Below are 27,861 nucleotides of genomic sequence, written 5' to 3'. Positions count from 1 at the left end.
GTAGGGGAAAAAAGCTGAGCTGTAACTGGTGAATCACTACAAACTTATTGGGAAGAAGGAGAAGAAATTGAAGCAGAGATTTCTGAATAGGAGTCAGTGAGAATAGTGCAGAACAGAGGCGATGCAGAACAGAGGGGTGTGTGGCTGAGCAGGGGTTGAGGCACATAGATTATATACACCAGAATCATTCCCTGCTACTCGATGTTCAGAAATAACATAGGATATAAATTCCAGTGCCTTGGTCAGAAGGGCTCTCCATCAGCAGCTAGTGCAGCACATGCTCTTTCTCACTGGATTGGAGAGAAGAGAAACTGCTTAACTCTGCTCAGTCCATGTGTAATTGTATATTATATCAGAATAGATTGCTTTGTAGAGTCAGAAACATCATCATAAGAAAAACTGAAAAGTTTGGATGTAAAATTCTCTCAAATTGGAGCTGAAACTAAATTACAAAAATGAAATCCTCTGCTTTTCCTACTGTTAGGCTTCATCCTGAAACTTCTGATGTCACTTGAATTGAATGGTCAGCAGGAACTGATTGCACTGAGCAGAGAAAGAAATTCTGGGAATAAGGGAATTCAGAGCCCTAAACACCGACTCCTGTATGCAACAACATTATTCTTAATTTCCAGTTGCCTTCACACAGTTTTCAGAAAACCAATTCCGTGCAATTGACATTTTCTAATAAAAACCTATCTGCTGAAAAGTTATCAACCGGCTTCTACCTTCTCATTAGAAGTAATAATAAAAAGGAAAAACAGAGCCCTCTTAGAAGACAGTGGGGAAAACAAATAAATGAAGAGTAATAGAGAATTTGAACTAGTTAGACATAAGGATAGAAACAATAAACAGAAGCAATACATCAAAATATCTGAAAGCATAAGATTGTGCATTTACATGCAAAAAAAACCCTGTAAAGGATCACTAGAGAGAAACTAGTTCTTGCTTAGACTACGGCATGGAGCAAAGGTCATGATTACAAATAAAGAAGTAGAACTATGTATGCATGGATAATGCACCTTCCATAAATGCTTTGGATTACCAATGGGCTTAAGCGGTTGCGATGAGTCTCAACACAAACAATTAAAAAAGAAAATTTTAGAAGGAATGCTAGGAAATATAAAATGCAATCTGAGCAGAACCACAGTAAAGGCAACAAAAGACAGCAGTACAAGCCACAGAACAAGCAAATGAGTTTAGTGTCCAGAAAAAGTTTGGATACCCAGGGCATAGCTATACCTGAGCAAGATCTCAAAAGGCCATTGCAGTTCTCTGGTGTATCTCACATCTGGCTCTGAACAAACTTGGACTGAAGATATTTTTGACTGGTGCTGATTTTTATGATTCTTCACACTTTCTGCTTTTTTTTTTTTTTTTCCTTTGGAATCCACTCTTAATTAAACACAGAATAATCAAGCCTACTATAAGACGACTGAATTAATAGCAGCTTTATCTCAAAGATAATCATGGAAGAGTTGTATTTATAAAAGGACCATTAAAGAACTCAAATGATTTATTCCTGAGGAAAAAAAAACTATTCAGATTTAAATAATAAAAGATAGCAAGGCTTAACCAATACAATAGGTACTGTGCTAGAAACACACTTTAAATCCATCCTGCTGCAAATCATTATAAATTATAACATATAGGAGATGGAAATGAAAACTGAAGAAGGAAGAGGAAGAAAGTATAGTTAAGACAAAATACACAGAATCTAGAAAGACAACATGATACTGATCTTGATAAGCAGTAATACTTTTCAAAGTAATCTGCAAGCTAATATTTATAGCAAAAATCGACTTCATATATAGAATTTCAGTTGAAGCATGCTCTGACATATAAATCGTTTTATAAAATAATGAAACTAAATCTGTTAGAAATACTCACAAGCAAACATTCGCTGTAGCATTCACAACCCAAAACATTAGCAAATGTTAGTGAAAGGATGAGAAAGAGTCAGTTTCTGGTCAATAAGTGAGAAGATTATTCTGTTCTCTTCACTTACTTTGTCTAAAAGGAATCACACTGGGAAAATTAATTGGATTTTGTAAAGAACCATGCTTTGAAACAGATCAAAATGTTCTGAAGAATAGAAGTTATTTTCCAGGTCAAGATTTTCTGGTTGTTTCTTAAATGTGAGGTGCTTCGACAAACAATTGTTTTAAAAGAACAATACGTCAGTGATTGAACAGAAATCTGAAAAGTGAAAAAAAAATAATGGCAGAGGGGGAAATAATGAGAACAGTGACCAAAATAAATGGATGTGATATTGAAACAAAAAACTAACTGCCAAACAACAAAAAACACAAAAACACAGAAGGAAGCTTTCTGGCCAAGCCTGCTTGCTTTCTTTTTTCCCTCCCTCCATGAGATAAATATTGATTTAAACCTCAAATTCAGAACTGGTCTCATAAACAATGTTACTATTCTGTTATTAGGAGAAGATTATAGCCATAGAAAAGCATTCAAATCTAACTACACCGTCCAACTGCCGCCACTGAAATGACTCATGCAAACCAGTGCCTGTAGGAAAGGACCCTGTGGCTATATCTATCTAGATACTGGGCCAGGGACTATTTTATGACTTGTAGACCACTTGAAGCATATCCATAACGCTTAAATATGTTGCGTTTGCTTGAAGTGCTGAATGGCAACGGCACATGGTTTGAGCTGGTGCCTAAACTATGGCCACTTCGCCAAAACAGAAAAAGAGCATCAAGAGCCATGATGACAATTTAAGATCTACTAAAACACTGTGTACTGGTACAGATGTAGTTGGGACTGTACTCATACAGAATTGTAGTGTTAGTGCAAAAACAATATTTAAAATCTAGCTGAATATTCTGAGAACTGTCATAGAGAAAGTCACATTTTTATTACTTATGAGAAACTGGCTCTTGATTAGAGATTTTATCCTCAAATTTACAGTAATGTCTTACTACAGCACCACAAGAAAGTACTTAGCTTGTAAAGATAACCAAACACAGTATGGATCATGAATCATGCTCACACAGAACTCAATCCTGCAGGGATCTGAGAACCTGCTGGCGTATAGCCTCACATCCTGAGCTCTTACACATGGAACTTGGACTCGTGTCTGCTCCATCTATATCACTTTTGTCATCAAAAGGTGAAAATTTTGCTAGAGAAATTTAGTTCTATGAAGGGATCTGGAAGCAGCTGTTGACATAATTAAGCAGAGATCTGTGGCTAACAAAAACTACTCTGTTTATTCCGTGTTCCCTAAGAGACAGATTAATTACACTCAAAAATACTGTTTTCTGGAGTGTGGAAAATAGTAAAAAAAGATTCTAATTTAACACAAATTACATTGATTGATAAAATGATATACATGTTTGCCTTGCTCTGTCTCTACTTTGTCATAATTAACGTTGATTTCAGAACAAATTGCTTTTGCATTGATCGTGTAGGTTGGTATACAAACACACAAGCACATACTATGTAGTACACTTAACATGTGTATATATATATATATATATAGGCAAGCATACAGCCACTGGAAGCTCTGAAAGAGAAAAGAAAACCACATCTGTAGATTCCATTCACAGTCAAAAATTCATTGCAACAAAAATGTATTTTTAAAGTTAGTTAAATTTCTCTGAAGTTCTTCTTTACAGTTTAATGTGATATCTGTCATATTCAAGAGGCCATTCAGAGACTCAAGGTACAGATGGCTTTTTAGAGGCCAATGTCATGGCCCTCCTGTAGAGTCTATCAAATACTGGTCACATTTGTGCAGAAAATGAAACCAATTCCTTCCAGTTAAAAGATTCTACCACAACATTGTCAAGTCTAATGATCTAATGACAAAGCAATAAGCTGTGTTCTTTAACAAAAGGTTTCTCGTGAGGCCCAGAAGGTTTGGTGCTCTTTTTAATGCAGATTTCAGAGGTGGTTGTTTTTCCTTCCTGCTTAACTTATTCCTGCAGCATAGAGCAACACACATGACAGAGACTGAATGTACAGCAGGGTGGCCTTTTTGCATTAACCGATGCAGTAGGTTTAATTGAATCACAGTAATCAAATCTGACTGTTTTGGAGAAGCCCATTCAGAAATCTGAATAATTTTAAGAATAAACATACTTTGGTTGACACATATGCCCATCATTATGGATGAAGTTACAAAGTGGATGAATCTCACAGCCTGTCAGATTGAATTATATCTTTTCAGTAGCATTTTCAGTTGTCAAAACAACCTGCAGGAAAGGTTTTCCTTTTGCTAAGCTTTTAAATCCTTTTCTCTGGAATTGCTGAACACTTCTGTCCATCTCTTCTGAGTTTTTTTCTCAGTTTTAATGTCTTGGTTATACAGGATAAAAAATCTGAAGGGAGAAATATAAAAGGGTACAATATGAATCATGCTCAAGCTGAAAATTTTGAGCTTTTGAACAGCAAAAACAAGAAAACCCACAAGGGAAATGAGCCTGCTGGTAAATTTGAAGGAATCAGAATAAAATCATTTGCTTCATTATTTTCAAACAAAACCTAAATGAAGTTAGTCTTATCTCTATATTTTTTTTTTCCTTGTATTCATGAACACATTGCATTTTTTTTTCCATTTGCTTTTCATTACCATCCTATTGTTAAAAGATACATTTTAATTATTTAGACAAATTAATTAAAATATAGTACAAATAACAGATAAAATATTTTTTTACAGAGCTTGTTTAAAAAATTTGAGATATGCAAAGTAATAGCTTTGTATTTTTCTTATCTTGCTCCTGTTGATTACTAACACTGTAGACTTTGCAATTCCGTAACACGATGAGTTGAAATACCAGTTTCGAACTTCACTCAGTATTGATTTTTATGCAGTAAAAATTGACATGCAAGTGAGAAATAAGTGAAAGTGAATTTTGCATGTTATAAATAATTTTAGATTATTTTTTAGGAAAAGCTAGATTTAATTTCATTTATTAAAAGCCTAGACAATAATTACGTGCTGATATTATTTATTTATTGCTCAGAACATGCTGCAGATAGATTCATGTTTTAAAGTGCCTTTCTGTGACCAAAAACATGACCAGCAATGAATCAGAACAGCACTGTGAAAATTTCACAGTATTATCTGCAAACTGCAGCTTGCAGAAGCGATCTGTATGTCAGCTCTCTACAAGGACAAAATGTAAGGTTGGAGTCAATGCCAGCAGTGACACTGGAATAGGGTTATGTCAGGTTAACGTAACTCGTGTTCACATTTGATGACTCATTTTAAATTTGTTCCCTTCAGTGTTGTTATCAAACTCAAATATGAGCCACGACTGTAAAATGTTTATGTGCTGCAATGAAAGCCTTTACAATTTGAAAGGCCCAATGTTTTCATAGTATTAAAAAAGAAATTGCATCAAAGAGTTTATAGGAAAAAGCCAGTAAAAAGCAGACAAATAACTGGGATCAAAACTGAGAAAGGCCTGCGTGCGTGTATGCCTCTCACATTCAGTCATGTAACACTTCCAGTATGCCCAGTGGGCACTGGGGAAGACTTGAAGAAATTGACTTGGAGATAGTTTTTCCATGCACACTTTCAGCATGTCACATTTGTGACTGTGTGACATTCCTGTGGCTTTGAAATCCTCTGCCACCCTATTGCATCAACAAAAGCAATCGTGTCCCTCTGGACCACTGCGTGTGAGCAACATCCACGTGGGAGTGGTCAAACTGGACCTCCCCACCCACACCCCTCTTCTCAGTGCATCAGACCTCAGACCCACAAGGAAGACCTCAATCTCAGCGTTAATAATAACTGCAGTTAGAGCCTTAGACAGTCACCTGGATACTTCATGCAGCATCTAGAGTAATCCTCTATCTCAGGTTGACACATCCTCGGTGCCTGACATCAACCTGCCAAACATTCAGATGGGCTCTCACACTTTCTGTCAGGGATCTCCGAACACTTATAAGGAATGACTGGGAAAGAGCTATTTTCACTGTTCTTCTAATTGTTATGTTTTCCACTTTTCTACATAAAGGAACACTTGATGTAGTTGGACTCCCACTGTTGGCCAGTGTTACCTCAATGCTGCCTTTGGATCTTGGCTGTCCTTATCTACCTACAGCTGTTATCAACTCCTAGAGAAACCCAGCCTCTTTTTACGTAGTGGTTTTACAATGCCTTACTGGATACCCCATCCCTGGAGGCGTTCGAGGCCAGATTGCATGGGATCCTGTGCAGTGTTATCTAGTGGTTGATAACCTTAATTGTGGCAGGTAGATGGTATGGACTGATCATTGAGTTCTATCCCTTCCAATCCAAGCCATTCTGTCATTCTATGACTTCTGTAACAGCCTTCTAAGGACTATAGCAGAATAAATACAACATGCTAAATGCAGTGAAACACTGCCCCATTGATAAGAACTACATCCCAGCAACCTTCATCAGAGACATGAAGCAAATCTCCCCAGCAAGTAAGAATACAAAGAATACTCTAGAAATTCATCTCACTATTTAATATCTAAATTTCTTACACAAAAGGCATTTTAGCATTTCTTGAATACCATTCAATAATTCTCAGACAAAAACTTCATTGAGAAAGTTACAATTGAACATACATATCAATAATTTAAGGTAAAACACATTACAGGGATATATATTTAGCCTCAAGCAAGATTTACAAACCTAGGAAGTATATAGATCTGGTTATACCGAAAAGAAAACTAAGGTTGTTCAAGAGTTGGAAATGTGAAAACAAATGCCTTAAAACAGTGAGAGTTGATGACTGCTATGGAAAAAGAGGAAACATGCCTTTGGCATATTGAAAACATTGCATCCAGTTTCTAAAAAGGAAAATTATTTGTGGAACTCTTTGAAGAAAAATATTATATAGCAACCTCTATTAAAGAAGGCACTCCAAAAATCTGACTTCAAGTATTGAATAACTTAAGAGGCCTGTTAATAAAGTTGTTTTATAAGTTTGTTTACCTGTAAATTATTAAGAAGATTTATAGAGTAAGTTATGTCACTTTGAATAATACATTCCAGTCTTGATATACAAAGTGAAATCCCTGTTTTTAGCATTAAAACTCAGCTCACTATAGAACCGTTAATTATACTTCCAAGCTTCACTCACTTTTACCTGGAAAGCACATGGACTATACTATCGTGTAAATTAAAGGACTCAGGACCCCAAGTCAAATCAAGTAAAAAGACTTAAGGCTCCTGTATCTTCCTGAAGTCATAGAGAGCTTCTCGAAAATTCCACATAAGTAACTAAATGCATGAAAATAATTAAAAATTTTAAAATGGTAAATTATACTTCGCGCAGGATCTCTGTTCCAAAAATACATTGCTAACCATGCTGCTCACAGTCATTAGTTATATGCAAACACAGAATCAGCTCACTCACAGCAGTGTATACTAAAGCTTGTAGAATAGTCTGGTTCCCCAGCAGATCTCAAAGTGCCTTACAAATGAAAATGGACTGACATGGCAATTGTTGGACATGCACAACTTCCACTGAAGTCACAAAATTTACCTCAAAATTAAGCCATAGTCAAAGAGCCTGTTTTTACACATTACTCATTAAAACTCTCCCTGGCTTCAAGACCCAGCAAACTCAGCAGGGATGCTTTGGTAAATGGGAAGTGCTGAACACAGCTCTCATGGAATTTCACAACATTCTTATTGTCATGCTCCATTACTCCTTGCTACAGCACACCTCATTTTACAAACAACACCATATAAAGGACCAAAGTAATCTATAATACCATACCAGTAGAACCTAGAAAAAAAAATACACACAAAAAAAATAATAATTGATAAGCAATGCAAATGTAAATGGTGGAGTTAAGAAGAACCCACGATGCCTGGTTGTCAATCTTATGCTTTAACCTCGAGGTCAAGAAGCCCTCTTCTGCTGTCATTGCCACAACAGACCATGAACTGAGAGTGAAAATCTGTGGGGAAACAAGGAAAATATGAGAAAGCACTTCTTTGGGCTTGGAAATAAAATCCTCACAGAACTCTTCTTTCCGATAACTATTTTGCAAGACTGGGAACCAGTGCCTTATAAACAAACAAAGCCAGATCAAGACTCTTTTGAAATGAAGGTAAAAGGGATCTTCTCCACCCCAGGAATAAAAGGCTGGGCGACTTCTGGAAAGAAAACAAAAGGGACGGAGAAAAGGGGCAGAGTTGGGATGGAGATGAAAGGGAGAATCTCAGAGAGGTGAGGAACACCCTGATCCCTTCTTGGGTTTGGTAGAAGAGTCCTTAAAGATTATCCAGTTCCAACCCCCCTTCCATGGACAGGATTGCCACCCCCTAGATTAGGCTGCCCAGGGCCCCATTCAACTTGGTTTTCCAAAGCTCTGACACAAATAAAAGAGGCAGAGGGATTACCTTACCACCATTATCAATTGCCCTAGCCTGCAGCCTCCTCTTTCCATGCTTTAACTCCATCTTGTTTACAAAGCATAATGAAAAATCTGTTGTTTGTGTGAATGTTTAGCTATGACTAGATTTGTGAGTGGTTCTTCTATTATTTTCTCTGGAAACAGGTACAGAATACTGAACACTGTAGTCTTTCCTATGCATACTTCGGAATCCAGAATATTAAACAAACTAAATCTTTTTTTTTTTTTTTTACTTCTGAATAGATTTACCTACTCTATTTTTTTAAAACATTAACCACCATTTCCTTGATGCTACCCATTAATTATTTGGAAGTTTTATAGCTTCTTTTGAGCTCATGCTAGGTTTTCCAGCCATTATATTTTTAATTTCACAAACAGGGCTTAAATACATTGCCTACTGCAGCAATAAATCACTTGCTGTGCTAGAAAGTAGACTGCTCGTAATTGCCTTTTTATTTACAATACTGATGCAAGCAATTTAAATATGACTGAATTGTCAGTTAGAAACAATGTAGAGAACTTAGGAAAGAATGCAGTATACGTGTGAACAGCAATCAGCAGTCACTGTTTTCAGTTGCATTAGAATTAATGTCTGTTTTTTTGAAACATACTAGGACATCTTCAGGTACCACTTGTGACTGTGAAGGACCAACAGTGTTCACTGTTATGATCCTGGTATCAACAACCTATCTCACCTCTTTGCTCCCCAGATCTAGAAGTGCTAAAAGAGAAAATATACCCTCCCATGGATGTGGTAGGAGTACATGTTTCTCTGCTTTGATGTTTCAGTCACTCTTGGCTAAGCTAGAAACAAACTTAGAGATTTCAAAGGCAGAAATCTTTTCCTAAGGAAAAGACCAGGGATTTATGGTAGACTATAGTAGGAATCTGTCTAAGAGACAATAAAGAACTCCTTTTTTTTTTTTCCACAGTAGATGAAACTCTGATGTTGAGTGAAGATGAAAGTAGATGAGCCAGAGCAATTACATCAGTGGTAAATATTGACTTTTCTGGTAGATTTTTCCTATTACTTCTTCTGTATTACCACAAGACTCAACACACAAAACAGTATTACATCTGGACCTGTATTCACACAGGAGAGAAATATCAACCATTCTGTTACTGCCTTCACACTCATGCTTAGACAACTCAAAGCTTTCCATGTCTCACTTTTCCTATTGGCTATCCTGGTATCTTTGAAGAGATAGTATCACACATAATACTAGTATGCATATTTGATTTAAACAATCTGGATCTGGGCTATTAGCGTAGCATCTTAGAAAGTGAATATTGTATGACATTCAGTGAAGAAAAGTTCTAGAAGCAGCTTTCATTACTATAAGGACTTAGTAATATCAGGGAAGTCACTAGCTTTATTTCCTCTTGTTTACATGGAAGGGATCCTCTTCCTCCTAAAATGTTTAGATTTTGGCCCTCATTCCAAAATATTCTCATTTGGAAAACAGTCATGCTGCGCTCCTACAATTCTACTCAAGGCCAGGGAATGAAACATCTTATGAGGATGTTTATGGGACATCCTGAAAGAAGGGACAACCATCTCAGGAACAGAATGTGTGCCAATGAGGCACCCAAACAGTACTAATCAAGAGACACCACAAAAGCACTTTTCAGTGAAAATTATTTGGATTACTTCTGAATTCCTACAATTGTAAAGTAAGGTATTTCATTTGGGTGACGAAAACTTCCATGGAAAGCAGCTGGATTTGTGTGGAAGTCCATTTAGTAAATTCCATGCATTTACATTAAGAAAGAACTCAAACAAAAAAAATTCTAATTGCTTACATCTAACTGGTTTGAAAACAGCTGGAGGTAAAGCTCCGACTACAGCACTCTACCTACCCAGTTTCTCTTTGCTCATTCTAAGTACTGTAAAGTCAATCCATATAACTACTTGTAATGCAGTTGATGCAATTTTATGTAATTTGGCTGAAACAAAATCCTTATGGGGAATGCACAAACAAGACAGAACAAAGCAGCTGGCAGCCTCACAATCCTCAGCATTTTTCTTTGCAGCAGTTCTCCCCATCACACTGCAGGTCTTTCCCTATTTAGCTTATCATATATTTGTTATTATCATGTAAACTTGATGACTAATGACATTAATTTACAAATTCTTTATTCTAGTGCAGGTTGATTGCTAACACTGAAACTCCTCAAGGTTTCTGTGCAATAATTGGCACACCTCTCTCTATACTTTTACAACACAGTAACTGGCTAATCCCACAACACGCTTTTCTGATCATTAACGGTGGCTGAACTGGTCAACAAAACAATCGAAAGAGATCTATGTGAGATGAAGTCCAGAGTTAGTGCCCAGAGACCATCAGAATCCACCTGTTCTCATTCCCAATGCCATCGTTTGTTCGCTACAATTTGATTTTGATTTTTTGTAAACACAGACTATATAACTTTACATTTTTTGCTGACTCTAACCTAAGAACAGTAAGAATGGGAACTCTCTTCTGGAAGTAAGAATTGAGATAGGCTCACAAGCTGATTCTATTTTGGAGTTTAACTCTGAAAACTTTTCTTTGGAAATATTAACTGTAATATCTCAGAAACCATCTTCCACCATGAAACAAGGGGAATAAAAAAAGTAGTTATGTTGAATAGGTACTAATACTTTTAAAAGAAAATGGATTTTCAAGTCAAATTATATATATTATATATTTTGTTCATAGATAAATGATGTTGTATCTTTAAAGGCTTATTCATATTGAATTCTGATTTTTATATATACTTGTATGTATATTTGAATATTGCATTTAATTCTGCTTTTATGTAAGCATCTAAATTAGTGAATGGTAGCCCATAGGAGTGAGGGAGGATAAAATTGAGGATTCTATGCATCTTCACTGCATTGATTACACAAATTTTTCTTACTCAAAATATATATTATACAGTTTTTTTTTTTTTTTGAAGTTGACATAACAGACAAAATTTTTTCAATGGCTTTTCAGTTAAGAAAGTACTGAAGATTGACAATGCAGTCTACATCTGCTTCTTATTTCTCTTGTCAGCTGCCAGGTTAGCAGCCTCGTCAAAGAAAATACTGTAAGAAAGAATGACATAGGTCAAAATCATAGAAGAAGGAGTAATTATTTTGGAGGTGGCTCAGGTAGTAAAGATTTCCAGACGCAATGAATTGACTTGCTGAAAAATCATTTCATCTCAAGCACAGCTTTAGTTTGTGACCAGATACTGTATAGCTTCTTGCTTATCCTCCACAGACACAGTGTAAGAACGTGTGGCATACGACAGCTGGGAATGAATCCACTGAAGGCATCCAATGCATCTCTTAAAATCTGGCCCTGGTAACCCCAAATTCCAGGCTCTAATACCTGGTGTGCACATATGTTTGTGCGTGCTCAAATGAGCAAAATGCTACTCATTGGCATTTCTGTGCTTCATAACAATTACCTATCCATTCAGCGCACCCACAATCAGTGTCTGTACTTTCATTAGGTATCTCATGGTATCACTCTCAGTAAACAGAGATGAGAGGCAGGAATGCACACACAGCAGGGTGTTTACTGGTTTTGTTTACTGCTGTCAATGAAGGAATTAAAAATGCGGCGCCTGTGGGGGCAGCACTGAGAGATCTTCTATGTAACCCTTTCCTCCTGCTTGAATAAATTCTGCTTTGTTATTTATTTCTCACATTCTGCCATCGTTCTCACCCAGAGGCAGAAACAACAAATCAACTGATTTACCTAAAAGTCAAAATAAAAGTAAATATATTGCCTTTAAATCTCCTATCTGCCTTGAAAATCTCACTTCTGTTAATTTTACACCAGAATCCCCATTTTAAGTTGTCGGTAATTTTACCATTTTTTCTCCCTCCATCAAAATGATTGCACTAATTTGCCTCAAAAATGATTCCTGAGAGAAAGTATTGTCTAGTGACCAAAACAAAGGGCACAGTGCTCTAAGAATTTATTTCTGGCTCCATTAGCAGTTCAGCTGGTGAGCTGGGGAAGCAACTCCTGCTCTGCATAACACTTTTCCAGGAGCCACTTCCCAGGGATGTCAGAAAAATTTAACTCATAGATAGGCTTGGGTTGCAATGGACCTCAAAGATCATCCAGTTCCAACACACTGACATGGGCAGGGCTGCTGACTGCTAGATCAGGCTGCCCAGGGCCCCATCCAACCTGGCTGTAGCTTTCTTCATCAAGTCTAACTTAGGTTCACTGTATATCTGGAGAAGAGACAAATCTCATCCTAAAAGTCTGTATGACCTCAGAAACATGTATGCCTTTATTGCCTACAGACAGTCCTTAGGAAACCAGCCTAGGCAATGGCCCCATTAAATTGAAAAACAAAACAAAAACAAAATCAAAACAAAAAAAGCCCTGCCCTTTAATTTAGATTTGCATAGCTCCATAATATCACCAGAAAGGAAATCCCTGAATGTTTCAGGAATGATATACTTTTAAAAAAAGTATTGTGTGGTTGACTGAGCACAGCCCAGAGTAGCTGTGCTCCCCTTTTTGAAGATCTCCAAAGGGCACCTGGACATGGCCCTGGGCACCCTGCTGGGGCAGGAGTGGGGCCAGATGGACCCAGAAGTCCTTTCCCACCCCAACCATTCTGCTAATCTGTGGAAGGCTGTCCCTTGCACCTGCAGTGACCTCACTATGAGCTTTGTCCTGAAGGTCTGCATTGCACTGGGCTTAGAAAATATCCTATATGCTTTCACATTCTGCACTATTTAATGATGTTACTATAACAGCATTCATGGTCTCAGATTTGCAGGCTTTTCTCAGCATGAGAGACCTCCAGAAGCACACTGCAATTCCTAGATGCTTTGGGAAACCTTCCTCCTTTATTATCAGAGAGCTCAATTCCCTCCTAGTTTTGCCCTTTCTGATGTTTCACAAGCAGAGAAAAGGAAGCCAGAAATTCTATCTTCCATTTGTTTGTAAGTAAAAACTGCAGTACACATACCCTGAAGTTTACAGTAGAGATTTGAAAGCCATACTTGTCGTTGTTGTTGTTTTGCTTTTTACTTTTTAACAAATTCAAGAGCAGTCCTCCAGAAAACCTCAGAATAACATGCTTTTAATTTGAAACCAAACTGTTTTGCTTGATCAGCATTTTGACAAATGACTGTACAGAATTACACAATTAAAGACAATAAACAAGTGATGCCGAAGGTAACAAAAAAACAAAGCATCAAGCTCAACCATGTATTTGTAAAATCCAAAAATCAGTCAGAGAAAGAAGGCAATACTATTAGAATATAAAGTTGGAAATAAATATGAGCCCCTGAAATACACACAGTGTGAAAGGATGTTACTGTGAAAGATCTAACATGGCAAAAGTGTTGGTAGAATTTACTGCTTAAAAAGTAAAAAAGAAAGAAGACACAAAACATATGCTTTTTTAGATGGAATACATTTGTTCTAAATGAAAAGCAGTTAGGCACTAGAAGAAGAAAGGGAAGGGGAGAACAAGGAATTATTCCAAAGCCAGTATATAGCAATGAATGAGAGATGCAAGTTTTTGTTTTCAGTGTAAGGTCAAAAATAAGAATTCCAGCCCAGCCCTCTAAAAAAGGGGAAAGAAATTAGAAGAAACTACAATCCGTACTTCAGAGTAAAATTAGCAGCTGCAAACATAAGAGCTGTTACAAAATAAATTGACGCTATTTGTGTTCCGAATGAAACTAACTTGTGACTTTATAGTTATCTCATTAAAACAGTGAGAAGGGGATATTACTGAGATTCATCAATTGCTAACAGAAAACAATTTATAATCTCCAGTATGAGGTTTTAACAGATAGACTGTTTTTCTGTATAAAATTAAGCAGATAAAGCTACATATGAACAATGAGAAACTAAGCACACTGCACTAAGTGAAGTTCAAATGGAAATACAGGAAACAAGCCATCGTGACTTCAAGCTTTCACATGTGAAATGAAAACAAGAAAAGACAAGTTTGAAGGGAAATCTCATTTTCCATGCACTACTTCTTAGTGCTGACACAGACAACTTTAAAGAATATACTATTTAAGGAAATGTAAAGCTTCTTGATAGAAACAAGCTAAATGTGACTAAATTATGAAATAAGTACTTAAAATGAAACATTTATGAAGATGGGCATGGAGCAAGCCTAGGAGCCTATATGGGAGAAGCAATTGCAATCTAGCAGACAGTTATGGTCACATTTCCCACATACCCCAAATCATAGCATTTAGATCATAAAAGCTTAAAGCTTCAAGTAATATCATCAGTATTAATGGATCTGCAGGAAAACATTAAGAAAATAAATTAAATCCATAATGTTTTTCTGACACAGTAAGTGTTGGTTATTGTACTCAAAGCAAAAAGTGATGAAAAAATAGATTTTTAAAAAGCATGTCATTCAATGCTGGATGAGGCGCACTCCATTATGGCGCTGAGAATGATTTTTAGTTTTCAGAGGAATTAAAATACAAAGTTTCACGTGTCTCAGGAGCATCCTACAAAGATGTGATTTTAAAAGAGCCTTTGAGGAACCCTAGAACCACCTTGCCATCCCACACAGGGACTACAGCTAACCACATGGAACCACAGAACGCATTGGGTTGGAAGGGACTTTGAAGACCACCCAGTTCCAACCTCCTGCTCTGGGCTGGTTGCCTTGGCCCCATCCAACCTGGTCCCGAGCACCTCCAGGGATGGAGCATCCACAGCTTTTCTTTTTTGTGAGCCTGTGCCAGGGCCTCACGATTCGCTGAGTATATTCTCAGTAACATATGGTATTAGATGCAAAATCAGTATCTAGTCTACCTATCTTACATGGCCATTTACCACAGCTGCATTTACAACATCAGAAGTCAGAAGTAACAAAAGCAGCAAACACTAATGACAGCATCCAACTGTGACCATTAACTACTGACGTAACCTTGAGCACTGAAGGATTAGTGTAAGTGCCAATTGTAGTTTGGAGATTACAAACATTTCCTCTCATCTGATATAATATCTGAAGTTCTGTGTTGCAGCCGCATGATACTGCAAAATACCTTAAATTATATAGAAACCTCTGGTTCAAAGAAGCACTTTGTTGCTCAGAGAACTTCTGCACTCCTTTCAAAGAACGATGTGTTAAAAAATATTAGGAAAACTAATTTTCTGGCATCTTCTGCAGGCTGGCTAGGCTCTCATCACTGGGCATTTCATGGAGAGTCAGGAAGCAGAGGGTTGACATTTAACAGCTGGAGAAAAGAGCCTACAGTTCTGTAATTTGGTTAAGAAACAACCCCATATCAGTTAATAGGGAAAGCTGGAGAGTTTGAGACACCACTGTAAAAAGGAGCCCTGACACTGCTGCCTGAATGAGAGTGCAACCTCCAACAAAGCTGATTCTGGTCCGGTGTCAACTATTATCAATAAGTTAGGATCTGAAAATACAACTCAAGAGTGCAACTGACATCTCTGATGCTAGTAAGTTAAAAACCAACCAACCAACTGAAAAAAAACGTAACCTCTCAGACAAGAGTTGCAACGTGTCCTGTATATACAGCCCTAATGTCCAGCTTCCTGTACATTTGTATGATTTCTTCCTCCTAAATTCTCCTATCTTAAGAAATGCACAACAGTATTCTCTCACTGAGCTTCAGCAAGATAACCAAAGAAACATGCATCTAAGCCTTTGCTTTTATCAATCTTTACAGCAAGGATGTATTCCAGCTAGATGAGGAGAGTATTTGTCAAGCCCCTCCTGTCACCTTCACTATGTCCTTGTCCCTTCTTTCCTGTTTCCTTAAGCTGACACTGTTGGATACATGATCCTCAGCAAATGGGCCTTTGGTCAGATCCTGCATAGCCTTTCCTAGCTTATGTTATATTTTTTAGTATGTGTGCATGAAATATAATCTTAATGTCTTGCATTCTTTGGTAATTAGATACAGGGATTCTAGATGAAAGCCAACTGCTGTAATGCAGTTTTATCCACGTATTAGTTTTCAACAGCCAAGTAAAGGGGCCTTTAATATGAGTGTTCACATTTCAAAGTAGAGAGGAAATCTATAGAAAGAAAATAAATAAAAATATTTATTCTTCCCACGTATTTTGTAACTACCTTATTTCTGCAGCACGTGGAACAAAACTATGTGTGACAGCTTTAACAAAGCAGGAGATGAACAGTTATATTTTTCAGGCAAGAAAAGAGAATGGAATGGAGGTAGGAGCTAAAAAACATCCCCAAGTGCTCAGAAAGAGATCTGCAGGAGTGAACTCTGGATTTTTACTCTCAGATTTTAAAAAGAACAGGCTTCATGCATCAGTAGTTCTGAGGAAGGCATAAGGCAAGGAGCACACTTTCTAAAAGCCATTGCAGCTTATTGAAGCTACAACACACTGTGCGTGCCTCAAAGGCTTAGGAACAAAAGAACAGAAAGGTGAATTTATTACCACTGCAGCCATAGGATGCTTATAACTCTAAATACAGCTCTCCAGTGATTTCCACAGCTCATGTCTGCAGAGACAGACACAACCCATCACAGCGTCTCTCTGTTACTGGCTTCCCAACCAAATCTCAGTGACACTGAGCAAGCAGCCAACAGCTTACTCAAAAGGTGATAAAGCAGAAATTCACTCATTGTAACTACTCTTTAACTTCTTCATTGTCAGCTGGTCTAATTAAGGTTTAATTGATGAATGTTTTCCCTATATGCACGCTGTTAAGAAGGTAAGTTCATTGGCTTGCTTGAAAGATTGAGATCACCTGGAACTTCTGACTGGTTTACCAGCTTTCCAGAGAGGGCTGTGAAGGAATAGCTGCAGTGAGACTGCAATGTATCACAAGGCAGCTTGCAGACCAATAATACCAAGTATTTAGCAAAAGTCTTAGGGCTGAACTCTATCCCTTTTACAGTGCTCTAATGGGAAAGAATGAGGAAACAGGAAGAAATGTGGATATTTGAGGCAAAGATGTGCACTAAAGCTTTATAGCAGGTTCAGGGAGAGTTCAGTACTCTGCCCAACTCTCAAACTGTATCTTACAGGACAATTCATCTCTATTTTACCTTAAATTCATCCTTTAGTTCATCTTTAGTATTTTAGTTTCACTGATAAAATGCATTTTTTCTTGACTCCATCTATACTGGGCTGTAATCTGCCACTCTTGCCTAAAATCAAAATATGTCCTGTGTAAAAATGTGGAAATATAAAAAGTGCTTCCCTTTGTGGTATATGTTCCCATTTTAATTTCTAATTACTTGATTAATATAGAGAGCACTGCTCTGCCCTCTGATGACGAGTCACAAAGCAGGGAGAAGAGTGAAACTGCTTCCAAGAAAATTAAAAATCGGAGAGCTAAGTTAATTTAGAGGGACAGGTTACTTTTATAATTTTTTTTTTCATGTTAGGCTTTGGTCCTTGAATTCTCTTTAATTTCATTTCAGACACGTGCAGAACACATGAGCTGCACATGAATATGAAGAAGCCATCTTTTGAAGCCTGCAGGACTGTGTGCTTATTTCAAATACACACATAAACCTCCCTATGAACTACACTTGCAATAATAATTAGAAGTTAGGATGCTCAGTGTTAGTAGACCACCATTTACTCCATACATGATAACAGTACATGTATTATTTTCAGTTTTTAAAATACAAGTAAGAAGTGACTCAAAAGCCCCACTTTCTGGCCATTGTTCCTACAGCTGTAACCATGTACTCTCACTGCTGAGCTCTGATTTTTCAATCTTGCTTCTAATAAACTTGCCATAAACAATTTCATATAATTTGCATTTGTTTGGACTTTCTCTTTTGTCTCTTCTGGTTTTTTTGGAGAGACGAGGGAAATACAGACAGTGAACGTACATGAAGAGAACAGGAATTAAGGAGCAGAGGAACTGATGAGAAGTTCTCAGTTCTTTATGATAACCCTAGCAGTTCCATTCACCTCCTTGTCATGCAAATCACTGCTTGCATATCCCTTTGTTTACTATGTATGTACATTTTTACAGAACTTTCTCTTACTTCCAAGCACTTTTATCTGAGGAACACGCAGCACGTTTCAGATAAACAACCATATTATGTTTTATGTGTTAGTCTCTGCATTAGTTTATTCCAGATAGAACATGAAACCCAGGTGCCTCAACATCAAGAGGAAGAGCTACTCAAGTTGATGGCAAGCGCTGGATTGTTGCAGGACTTGCAATTCTCGTGAGATTGGCTGCCAAATGTATACACATAACTGTGAAGGAAGTTCTTTTGAGGCTTAGATAAACATTTGACTGTTTGAAACAAGGAAAGGAAAATGCAAATGTTGAAATGTATTTCTACAGTATTATCCTCATCTTCTTCCCACAGCTAAGAAAATCATTTTGTTGTGGATGCTTTGTAATATTGCCAAGATAAATATGCTGTAGGCTTTTCTTAACAGCAGGAAAACTACATTATTGGAATGTAAGCTTTTCCATTTAATTCCTAATCATCAGGTGTATTATATTATTGCCTGCTACTTAAATCATTACCACTTAGTACCTGAAATATCAATAGCTAAAGATTTCACCAATTGCTTTCATTTGCAACAAGATCTAAAGCCTTAATAAGCCAGAAAAAAATAAAAAAGATATTGGTTCACATTTCTATGGCTGTTCCTTGCTCTCCAAAAAAAAACCCAAAGCCATAGTAAAAACAACTCAGCACTTCCCACATGGAAATGGAAAAATCAAACTACTTAGGGGCTTTGCCAGTTTTGAAAGCATTTCAAAATGAGGAGTCCCTGAAAGAAGCACAACTGTACAGTTTTAAGGTCTTTTAAGACTGTGTTTCAATAAATGCTTCAAGAAAGGTAGAATGAATAGTATAAATAGTGTAAATTACATAGAAAGGAGAAATAAACTGTGCCAGGTCTTTGAAATAAAACAAATATTTATGCTGATATAAAATGCCTGCCTCTCTGTATGATCTGTAAAACGGTAAGTAATTTTCTGTGTAGGCTACTTAAACAGCACTGTAAAATGTTTCGTGTTCCTTTGCTGCTAGGGATTTTCTTAAGAGAGAAAAACTTCATCTCACGTCTTTATCTGCACAGCTAAATTAAAATGCAGTACGTCAGCAGTCAATACAATAAGCTGGATGGTTACCAACAGTTTACCTGAAAAAAATCAATCATTTCCTACAAAAAGGCTCACTTTGGTCCCTGTTCTTCCAGTTCCATTCTCTTCAGTGTATCTTCAGTGTTTTGGGTGAATCAAAAACTGGCAGTGGTTTGCTGACATCTCATGTGGTTGGGACTAGTCTGCCCTCAACAGGGGTTGTGGGGAATGGAGTCGCTTTATAGGAGAAAAATGAATGGATATGTAATATAATACTTGGTGCGTGTCGTCACTGTCATTTGAATTGCATGTTCACTAAAACTGAATTTGACATAGTACAGATCTGGTAGAATATAGAGGAGCAGCACGTCAACTAGAAATTCATATATAACAGGAAAAATCTGACAAGTAATGCATGCTTTGTGTATTAACAGTAGCTTAGAACAACTCTGAAATACCAGTGATTGCTACAAGCAGTCTGACACCATGGTGATAATTGCAGTTTAATATCACTAGACAGCAAACATGACTGCCACAGCTAATGGGAACATGGCTGTATTCAGAATCCGTGTGGATAGCTATCTGTTATGGAATTGCTTTTCAATGCTTTTTCTCTAAAATAGCTCAGATTATTGCTTATGCATTTATATACAAATACATTCTGTTTATTTAACTAAGGATACATATTTGAGATTCCATTTGCTCTCTCTGCACTTTTCTTAGTATGGACTAATTTATTCTGCTTGGTGACTCAAGTGCAGATAAGCCATAAACAGATGCACGATACCAGATCTCTAGCACAATTGCAAGTTTGAGAAATACCAGCTGTTTTTTGTCTGCTATTATTGGGACTCAGAGAAACAGAAGAAGGTATCATGTTGCATAAACTCTGGCAGTAGTAATTCATCTCCTCTTTTCCTCTGAAAAATCTGCCAAGCCGAACCTGCTATTAGAACTGTACTGCTTCACCTGAGACCTTAATGTTCCCTAGGCACGGTGCAATTAGGCAGAATTAACCGCTTGTGTTTGCAGGCTCTAATGGGACTTCTAAATTTAGCTAGAACTATCTACTGAAAACTGATAAAGTGGTACCAGCATGTCTTCACAGACACCTGTACGTGTAGAATTCAGCCAAGCAATGTTTCACAGTGACAGCCAATGTAGAGAAAAACTGTATTTTGCTCCTATCAGAAAGTAATAGTCCTTTCATGAAATCCTCCACAGTCCTGAATAGTTGAATCAGGAAAGCTCATGGACAAAGGTAGAGAGTTCTCTCACTTAATTCTGGACTCACAAAATCGATCAAACCCACTGAAACTAGGTTAAATGCTAGAAAGCTAAATTTTTTACATCAAAATCTGGATGAGGTAAATCACACACTCAATTCTCTTATATTTTGCTAACTTCCTTATTGATGCTTTTATTTAAAAAGCAGTGATTTTCTCTCATAAATACTTATTATCTGGACTAATTTTCCTGGAAGCAGAAGGACACAGTCACGTAGTAGAGAGACTCTATGCAATTGGTAGGAACAGTTAATCTTTGCTTAATTCCAACCCGGCTGTCTGAAGCAGACTCAGATCTTCCTGGCATTTGTGCTCATGCTTAGCTTTTTCACTATCTGTCTCCAGAAAGAAAATAGAAAAGAATGTAGAACAAACAGTAACAAAAATAAACTGATAGCTAAGTCTTGAATACTTACTACATGCACATTTAAAGATCGTTCTTATAGTTGCATACAACGTTTTTAAAAGCAAAGTCTGTGAGAAACATAGAGTAACTTCTTACGACTAGAATTGCCACTTGAATTTTCAGTCCAGATGATTTCTGATGATAGCTGGGAAAAGCACTACCTACACCAGCCTCATCCTTTTAAATGGGTTAATTTATGCACTTATCTTTTACCATATGTCTCTAAGTTTATTATTTTGCTTACCCTCCGGCTGGTATTGTGCTATGATTGTTACCGTCTGCCCTGCTCCTTTGAGTGCAGCTGCAGCCTGCTCGTGGGTAGCACCTCGAAGATCGATGCCATTCACCTACAGAAGGAATGCAAACAACAGATCTGAGTAGTTTGACACTAGACAGAAAGACCAAGGCTTTTATTTAAACACCTGATGCTTGCTCAGATGCAAAAGTGAAGGTACAAACTCAGAAATGCAGAGAGGATACTAACTATGACTGCACGTGAGGATCTGCACTAATATGGCACACACTGGTGTCCCTATTTCTATCATTCCTCTGTCATTCCTATTATCTGATCACCTCTTTTGGGGTTTTCTCCTCTATTGAGTTTATTTTTGGTGGCCTCCTAATGAATTTTTTTTTTTAAATATAAGGTTTACAGTAAATTACAGTGTTGGAGAACATTGCAGGCAAAGAAACTGCTCCTTCAGCCAGACCTTAAAAGCCCATTCTGTAGCTTCAGGGAAACCTGGAAATACATGAAGCAACTCTAACCAAAAAACACTGATCAGAGAACTTACGAGAACTGAAATTTGAGCAACCTTTTTTTTCTCCTGTTGCCTAGAAATATAGCCCTATCTTGCATGGAGCTGTGAGCAGGGAGAGCTTTGCTACCTCTTCCAATCTGACATCAGTAGGTATTTTCATGGAGCCTCTCTTATTTCATAGAATCAATTGAACTGGAAGGGGCCCTTAAAAGTCATCTATTCCAACTCCCCTGCAATGAGCAGGGCACCTCCAGCTCCATCAGCTGCTCAGAGCCCAGTCCAACTTCACACACTGAATATCTCCAGGGATGGGGCATCCACCATCTCTCAGGGAAACCTGAGTGCCTCACCACCCTCACTGTAAAAAACTTCTTCCTTACATCCAATTTAAATTTCCCCTCTCTTACTTTGAAACCACTTCCCCTTGTTTTATCACAACAAACCCTGCTACACAGTCTGTCCCCTTCTTTCTTACAGCCTTCCTTTAGATACTGGAAGGCCACACTCAGATATCCCTGGAGCTTTCTCTTCTATAGGCTGAACAGCCCCAGCTCTCTCAGCCTGTCCTCGTAGTGGAGGATTATCTAATGTTTATATTGTGCTGCATGAGCAGTGGAAGTTTAACAGAGTTCTCAAAGTAGGGAAACCATTCCAAAAATATGGGATAGCTTTAAAACTTTTTTGATTTGTAGATGTGGAGTTAAATGCTTTGTCAGCAGCATCCCAAAGAAGAGACAGATTTGATGTATAAGATTATTAAATGCTCCAGTAATGTGAATCTTGCTTTCCAACAGGGCTGTTACTGTTTGGCTGTAGTGAAGTATTTGTGGTTATTTAATGCATTTGCTTTATTAATTAATTTATTTATTTGACTTTCTTCCTCACTTTTTAAAGATTTACACATCATAACATTTCAGTGAAGAACAAGAAACATTTGGCACACAAACATCAGCAGGACAGAAATCCATTTCCAATTGCTCAAGAAAAGAAAGGAGAAAACGAAAATGAAATAAAGGGATAAAAAGAGAGCGATGTCATAGATTTTGTGGCAAAGAGACCTTTTTTTTTATTTTTATCAAATACTGAAACAAAATGGCTAAGAATTTACTGAAAATATGAAGTTAATTTTATTTAGATTTTGACAACATTTTAATTGTTGCAAAAATAAATCTTATTACATAGAAGTTTACAAATTACCGCTGTTCATTTATTTTGATCAACTATGTTTTCAAACTGTGTTTTCAAACTGGCCTGTTTTATCTTGCTGTCTTTCACTAAATCTCAGAGAACCTGATTTATTTATATATATATATATATATATATATATATATATTTATTTATTTATTTTGGTTGAACACATATTTAATTATTATTTACATGAAAAAAAGTATCACAGAACAACAGAATGGCCAGGATTGGAAGGGACCACCAACCTCCACATTTAATACCAGACCAGGCTGCCCAGGGCCCCATCCAATCTGGCCTTGAACACCTCTAGGGATGGGGCATCCACAGCCTCTCTGGGCAGCCTGTTCCAGCACCTCACCACTCTCTCTGTCAAGAACTTGTAGTAGTCTTTACTGATATGTGAAAACTATTTCAAATATTAGACTTTGACAATCTGATGTGTGATAGTAGTTATCTAAAAACACTAGATTCCAAGAAGACTGCATTATGCCATAGAACTGCTGACTAAATGCAGATATGTAATTGTCTAGCTGAGCTTTCACATTTCTGAAAACATTGTTCTATAAGACCTAAAGATTTGCTTATTAGACTTGTATAACAAATACAATCTTCTATAGTTTTTTCTTTTTTTCTTGATAATACTGAAGGAAAAAAAACACATTTTTTTTTCCTAAGCAATTAATCTTTCATTCCCCCAAATACTTTTTAAGTTTCACAATTTGATGATCACTTAATGTTTCCCCATTATATTTGCAAAATGGATTTCTTCTCATTCCTTTAAAAAAAATATAATGAAAAAATGATTTGAATTTCATTTGCCTATATTATTCCAATGTCATTCATAGCTATAGAATATGCAGAACTTTAGAGAAGCATGATCTGTTGCAATCTTTTATGGTTATAAAAAATGAATATACACTACCTTATCTTCAGATTCAGAAAGGAGACAAGTAAATGTGGAAACAGCATACCAAAACAACATAACCTATTTAAATCTTATCTTACTCATATCCTCGTGCATATTGTATAATGACAATAATGATGTGAAAGAGGAAATGAATTATAAGTTGCCTCACAGAAAAATAAATGAATTTTTGAGCTCCTGTGCCTGTATGTGAATTTCACAGTAGAGGGTATGAATGCCACTACTGTGCTGATTATGCCTGCTTCATCCGCACACCTGTCCCTTTGGGGACCCTTTGGAGCAGCACAGGAAGGGCACGGGAGGCAGCACAGTACCAAAGGGAAGGATTTTCAGCAGACAGGAGTGTGGATGACTGATAGAGTATACACAGAGATAAGACACTTTAAGGAACACTGGAGTAGCTGCTACAAGGTAATAGTATAGGCTGGAAGACCACCATATCTAAATAAACATTGAAAGCAAATATCTGTGACAGAACATAATAATTTTGAGAACAGATATGTATGGATCTCCATGTTGCTACAATCTACCAACTGAAGGTAAGCTGTGACAATTACTCAGTATTTCTACGAAATATTCTGGATTTGCCAAATATTAGCATATTTGGCTTATGTATTTAAAAGCACTATACGCTGATAATCTGATAATGTCTACATTTCTGTTATTTAAGTGTTCAAAATTGATATTATTTTTACAGTTTATATCAAGAATGTGTACAGGAAAGTGAAAATCTTCACTTAGAAGTAATTCTCTTATGCCCCTGAAAAGAAATGCTGACCATGAAGCAAATGTAAGATTATAAATTCCACAGTTTCTCCAATAAAAGAGTCCTCATCTTCTGGTTTGAAAACAATGGCTGTGAAAATGCCTGGTGGAATCTTTCCAAAAAATGAACCAAAGGTTCAATAATCCATCAGGATTGTATATGTGAACCTCAAGTTTAGTGGATGGAAAACTAGAAATAGAATCCTGCAAAAATATTGATATAACATCAAAAGAGGAAATAATTGCATACATTCTAAAAGAAGAACTGAGAGAATCAGAGTTTTCAGCGCCACAAAATCATTTATGTTGTAACGAATGATACTGACAATGCCTAAAGACAAGCATAGTGTTATATGTTAGTCTACAACCTCTGTAGAGAACACAAACTTCCACAAATGAGACACAATTTAGACTCTTGCTGTGAAAGCAAGAGGTTTTGTGCCCTACCTTTACTTAGGAATAGTACTGTGACATTTAATGCTGAGCATAGGCACATCAGCACTACAGTTACTCATTTAGTCAGTGCTTTAGTCATAGCTTTGGTGTCTCTAGAGGCCTGATGAGAATCTTGTCTATGTCATGCCATAAAAAAACCTCAGCCTGGAGCCGGTGTCTCTGAAAAAGACAATTTTGAAGCCAAGTTATCTTTAATAATATGCTAGCCTTTTATCTCTGTGATTTTGTTGTTGTTGTTGTTTGTTTTTTTTTTCTTTTTCCTCAATATCTGGAGTCCTTGTGAGACTCCTGAGAAAGATGCAGTATGAACTGAAGGAAAACACTGAGGAACATTCCTGAATTCCTGAGCTCCTGAGCTGGTGAGAAGGATATGATGCCACTGGTTAGCATTAGCAGCATTAGAAATCAGTTTGTTTAGGATTAAGCTTGAGGACTGTAAACTTGTGAAAGCAAATTTCTCTTAAGCAAAATGTGAAAACACTGTGGTGGTCTATAAAAGTTGTATTAACAGAACATCATGCTTTAAAAATCGTTAATGAATTATAATAATCTTTCTATAGATAAAAGAATGTATGAAAGGAAAAGAAAGTACATGCTTATTAACAATCTACAATCCTCTAGTCCAAATGTCCACCTACCACCAGTACTGCCCACTAAACCATGTCCCTAACTACTAAATCTACCCTGTTCTTAAACATCTCCAAGGACGGTGATTCTACTGCTTCCCAGGGCAACTTGTTAAAAAATAATAAAAAAAATAGAGCCACTAAAATAGCAGTTGATTTCTTTCTACCCTTCGGTCCTGTTAGAAGAAATTATTTTTTAGGATGCAAACACTACATATCATAATGACTAAAACTCTCTGAAATCAAGTACACTTTCATATTAGGACATGGGCTGGGATGAATGTGTAGGAGGACTTTCAGGTCTGAGTGGTTGAAATGAAAATAATGTGGAAAAGGAATGTCAGAGATAAAAGAACACATCAATTCTATTTCAGCAATTTTTTATCAAGACAATAAACAAACTAGATAAAAAACACTAAATAAACGACCTTACTACGCTGGATTGCTAAATAGAGATCTCCTTATAGATATACAACTGCAGAATAAAATCAAACAATTATTGCCTAATTGACAAGTACGAGACTGTTTACGTACTGTATTGTTCACCGGTGCCTGTGACAAGATCTCACTATGGAATAATAAATGTTGAAGTTCTAACTTTAATGATTTTTAAATTACCTACTCTGACTTTAATTCAGTGTTAGAGGAGTAGATACTAACTAAATTTCTGACCTGACAAGTATTGTTTCCCAATATTTAAAAGCAAACATAATGAAGTCCCCAAACTTCTAGTCAAAAAAGAGCACAATCATTTAAGAGCATTAATTCTTCATGAAAGACACAATTAATTCACACATTTAAATCAAATTCTTACCCTCGGGCCAAAATGAAAAAGAGCTTTCAGAGGGGTAAAACTAATGTTCTATATTGCCTTTTCCTCTGAAACAGTATCTTAATTGTAACAACTGTGTATAGTGATATATTTGCCTGACCTAATTTAATGGCAATTTAAAAAATCTCATTAAATTACTGCTTTCAAATAATTCATTGTTGTTTACGTTAGGAATAATCAGTAAATGAAACAATATACCAGGAAAAGTTGCAAGTGTGAGTAGGAAATTTTAATACATATTAAAAGGTTATGGGTTACGGTGCTTTAAGAAGCATTATACAATAAGCAAAGCAACACTGCTGTTCTGAGCTTGACCGTGTCTTGATGCCCTAGCCTAGAATGATTTTGACTGCACAATTTCCAAAGACTAGCTCCAAAATGATTTTGACATAATGGAAATAAGAAGAGCCTCCAGCTTGTACCGATGTCTGTCTCTTCTGCATTCTGTAGCAAAAAAGTGGTTAGAACGCTTACAAAAGAAGAGAAGTGCTGCAATGAAAGATTATGGTTTAAACTGATCTGAATAAAATTATGCAACTATAGTTCATAGGAATTATACTAATTTTTCTAGCATTCATTGACTCAGTCTAAGACAGTGCTGACTTCATTAAATTCCAAATCACAATCTAAATGAAAGATAAGATTAATATTTTGAATAGATTATACTCCTGCAAAATTGGAAGAGTTATAGTCTATTAAAAATATCTGAATATCCCATATTAACAAAAATTGGTTCAGTTCTAAACAGTGTCATTTAAAGACTTGAAACAGTCTGGATGTCTTCTGTTACAATAACTAGAGCATGATTCTTATGTAGGTCATTCAAATACAATGAAGACTAGTGAAATATCTATTTTGTTTACTTGAACCATCTTATTTCATGTTCGTACAGTAATTAAATGAACACTTGGAATCTTTTTTTGAGTTGTAAAGGAAAAGGGAATCATACCCCTCCTTTGGTGAGGAAAACATAAAGGAGTTTGTTTCGTTTCTTTTTATTTATTTATTTATTTATTTATTTATTTATTTATTTATTTATTTATTTTACTGTCAGTTATATTGCACAGTGCTTTTATAGGGTAAATTAAATGGCAAAGAAAGACACTTCTTTACTAGAGAACAATATAGCAGATATTTTTCAAATTGTGATTAAATCTGTTGAAATCGGAACTTCTCACTTTTGAAAAA

General features: G+C 36.6%; 1 protein-coding gene across 5 annotated transcripts in view; it reads right to left on the bottom strand.

Moving 5' to 3' along the window:
- DLG2 (discs large MAGUK scaffold protein 2) overlaps nt 1-27,861 on the bottom strand; it is a gene marked incomplete at both ends in the record, with an annotated part of 740,481 nt that overhangs the window by 182,431 nt on the left and 530,189 nt on the right. For all 5 annotated transcript variants that reach the window (XM_079537732.1, XM_079537733.1, XM_079537734.1 and 2 more), the window contains one exon: nt 21,365-21,467. In XM_079537732.1, the coding sequence (XP_079393858.1) occupies nt 21,365-21,467 (103 nt within the window). The remainder of the gene's footprint in view (nt 1-21,364; nt 21,468-27,861) is intronic.

The sequence above is a fragment of the Tetrao urogallus genome (assembly GCF_951394365.1).
Source record: "Tetrao urogallus genome assembly, chromosome: 1".
NCBI lineage: Eukaryota > Metazoa > Chordata > Aves > Galliformes > Phasianidae > Tetrao > Tetrao urogallus.
Note: the sequence above shows the minus strand (reverse complement) of the source record. Positions and strands in the feature narration are given on the sequence as shown.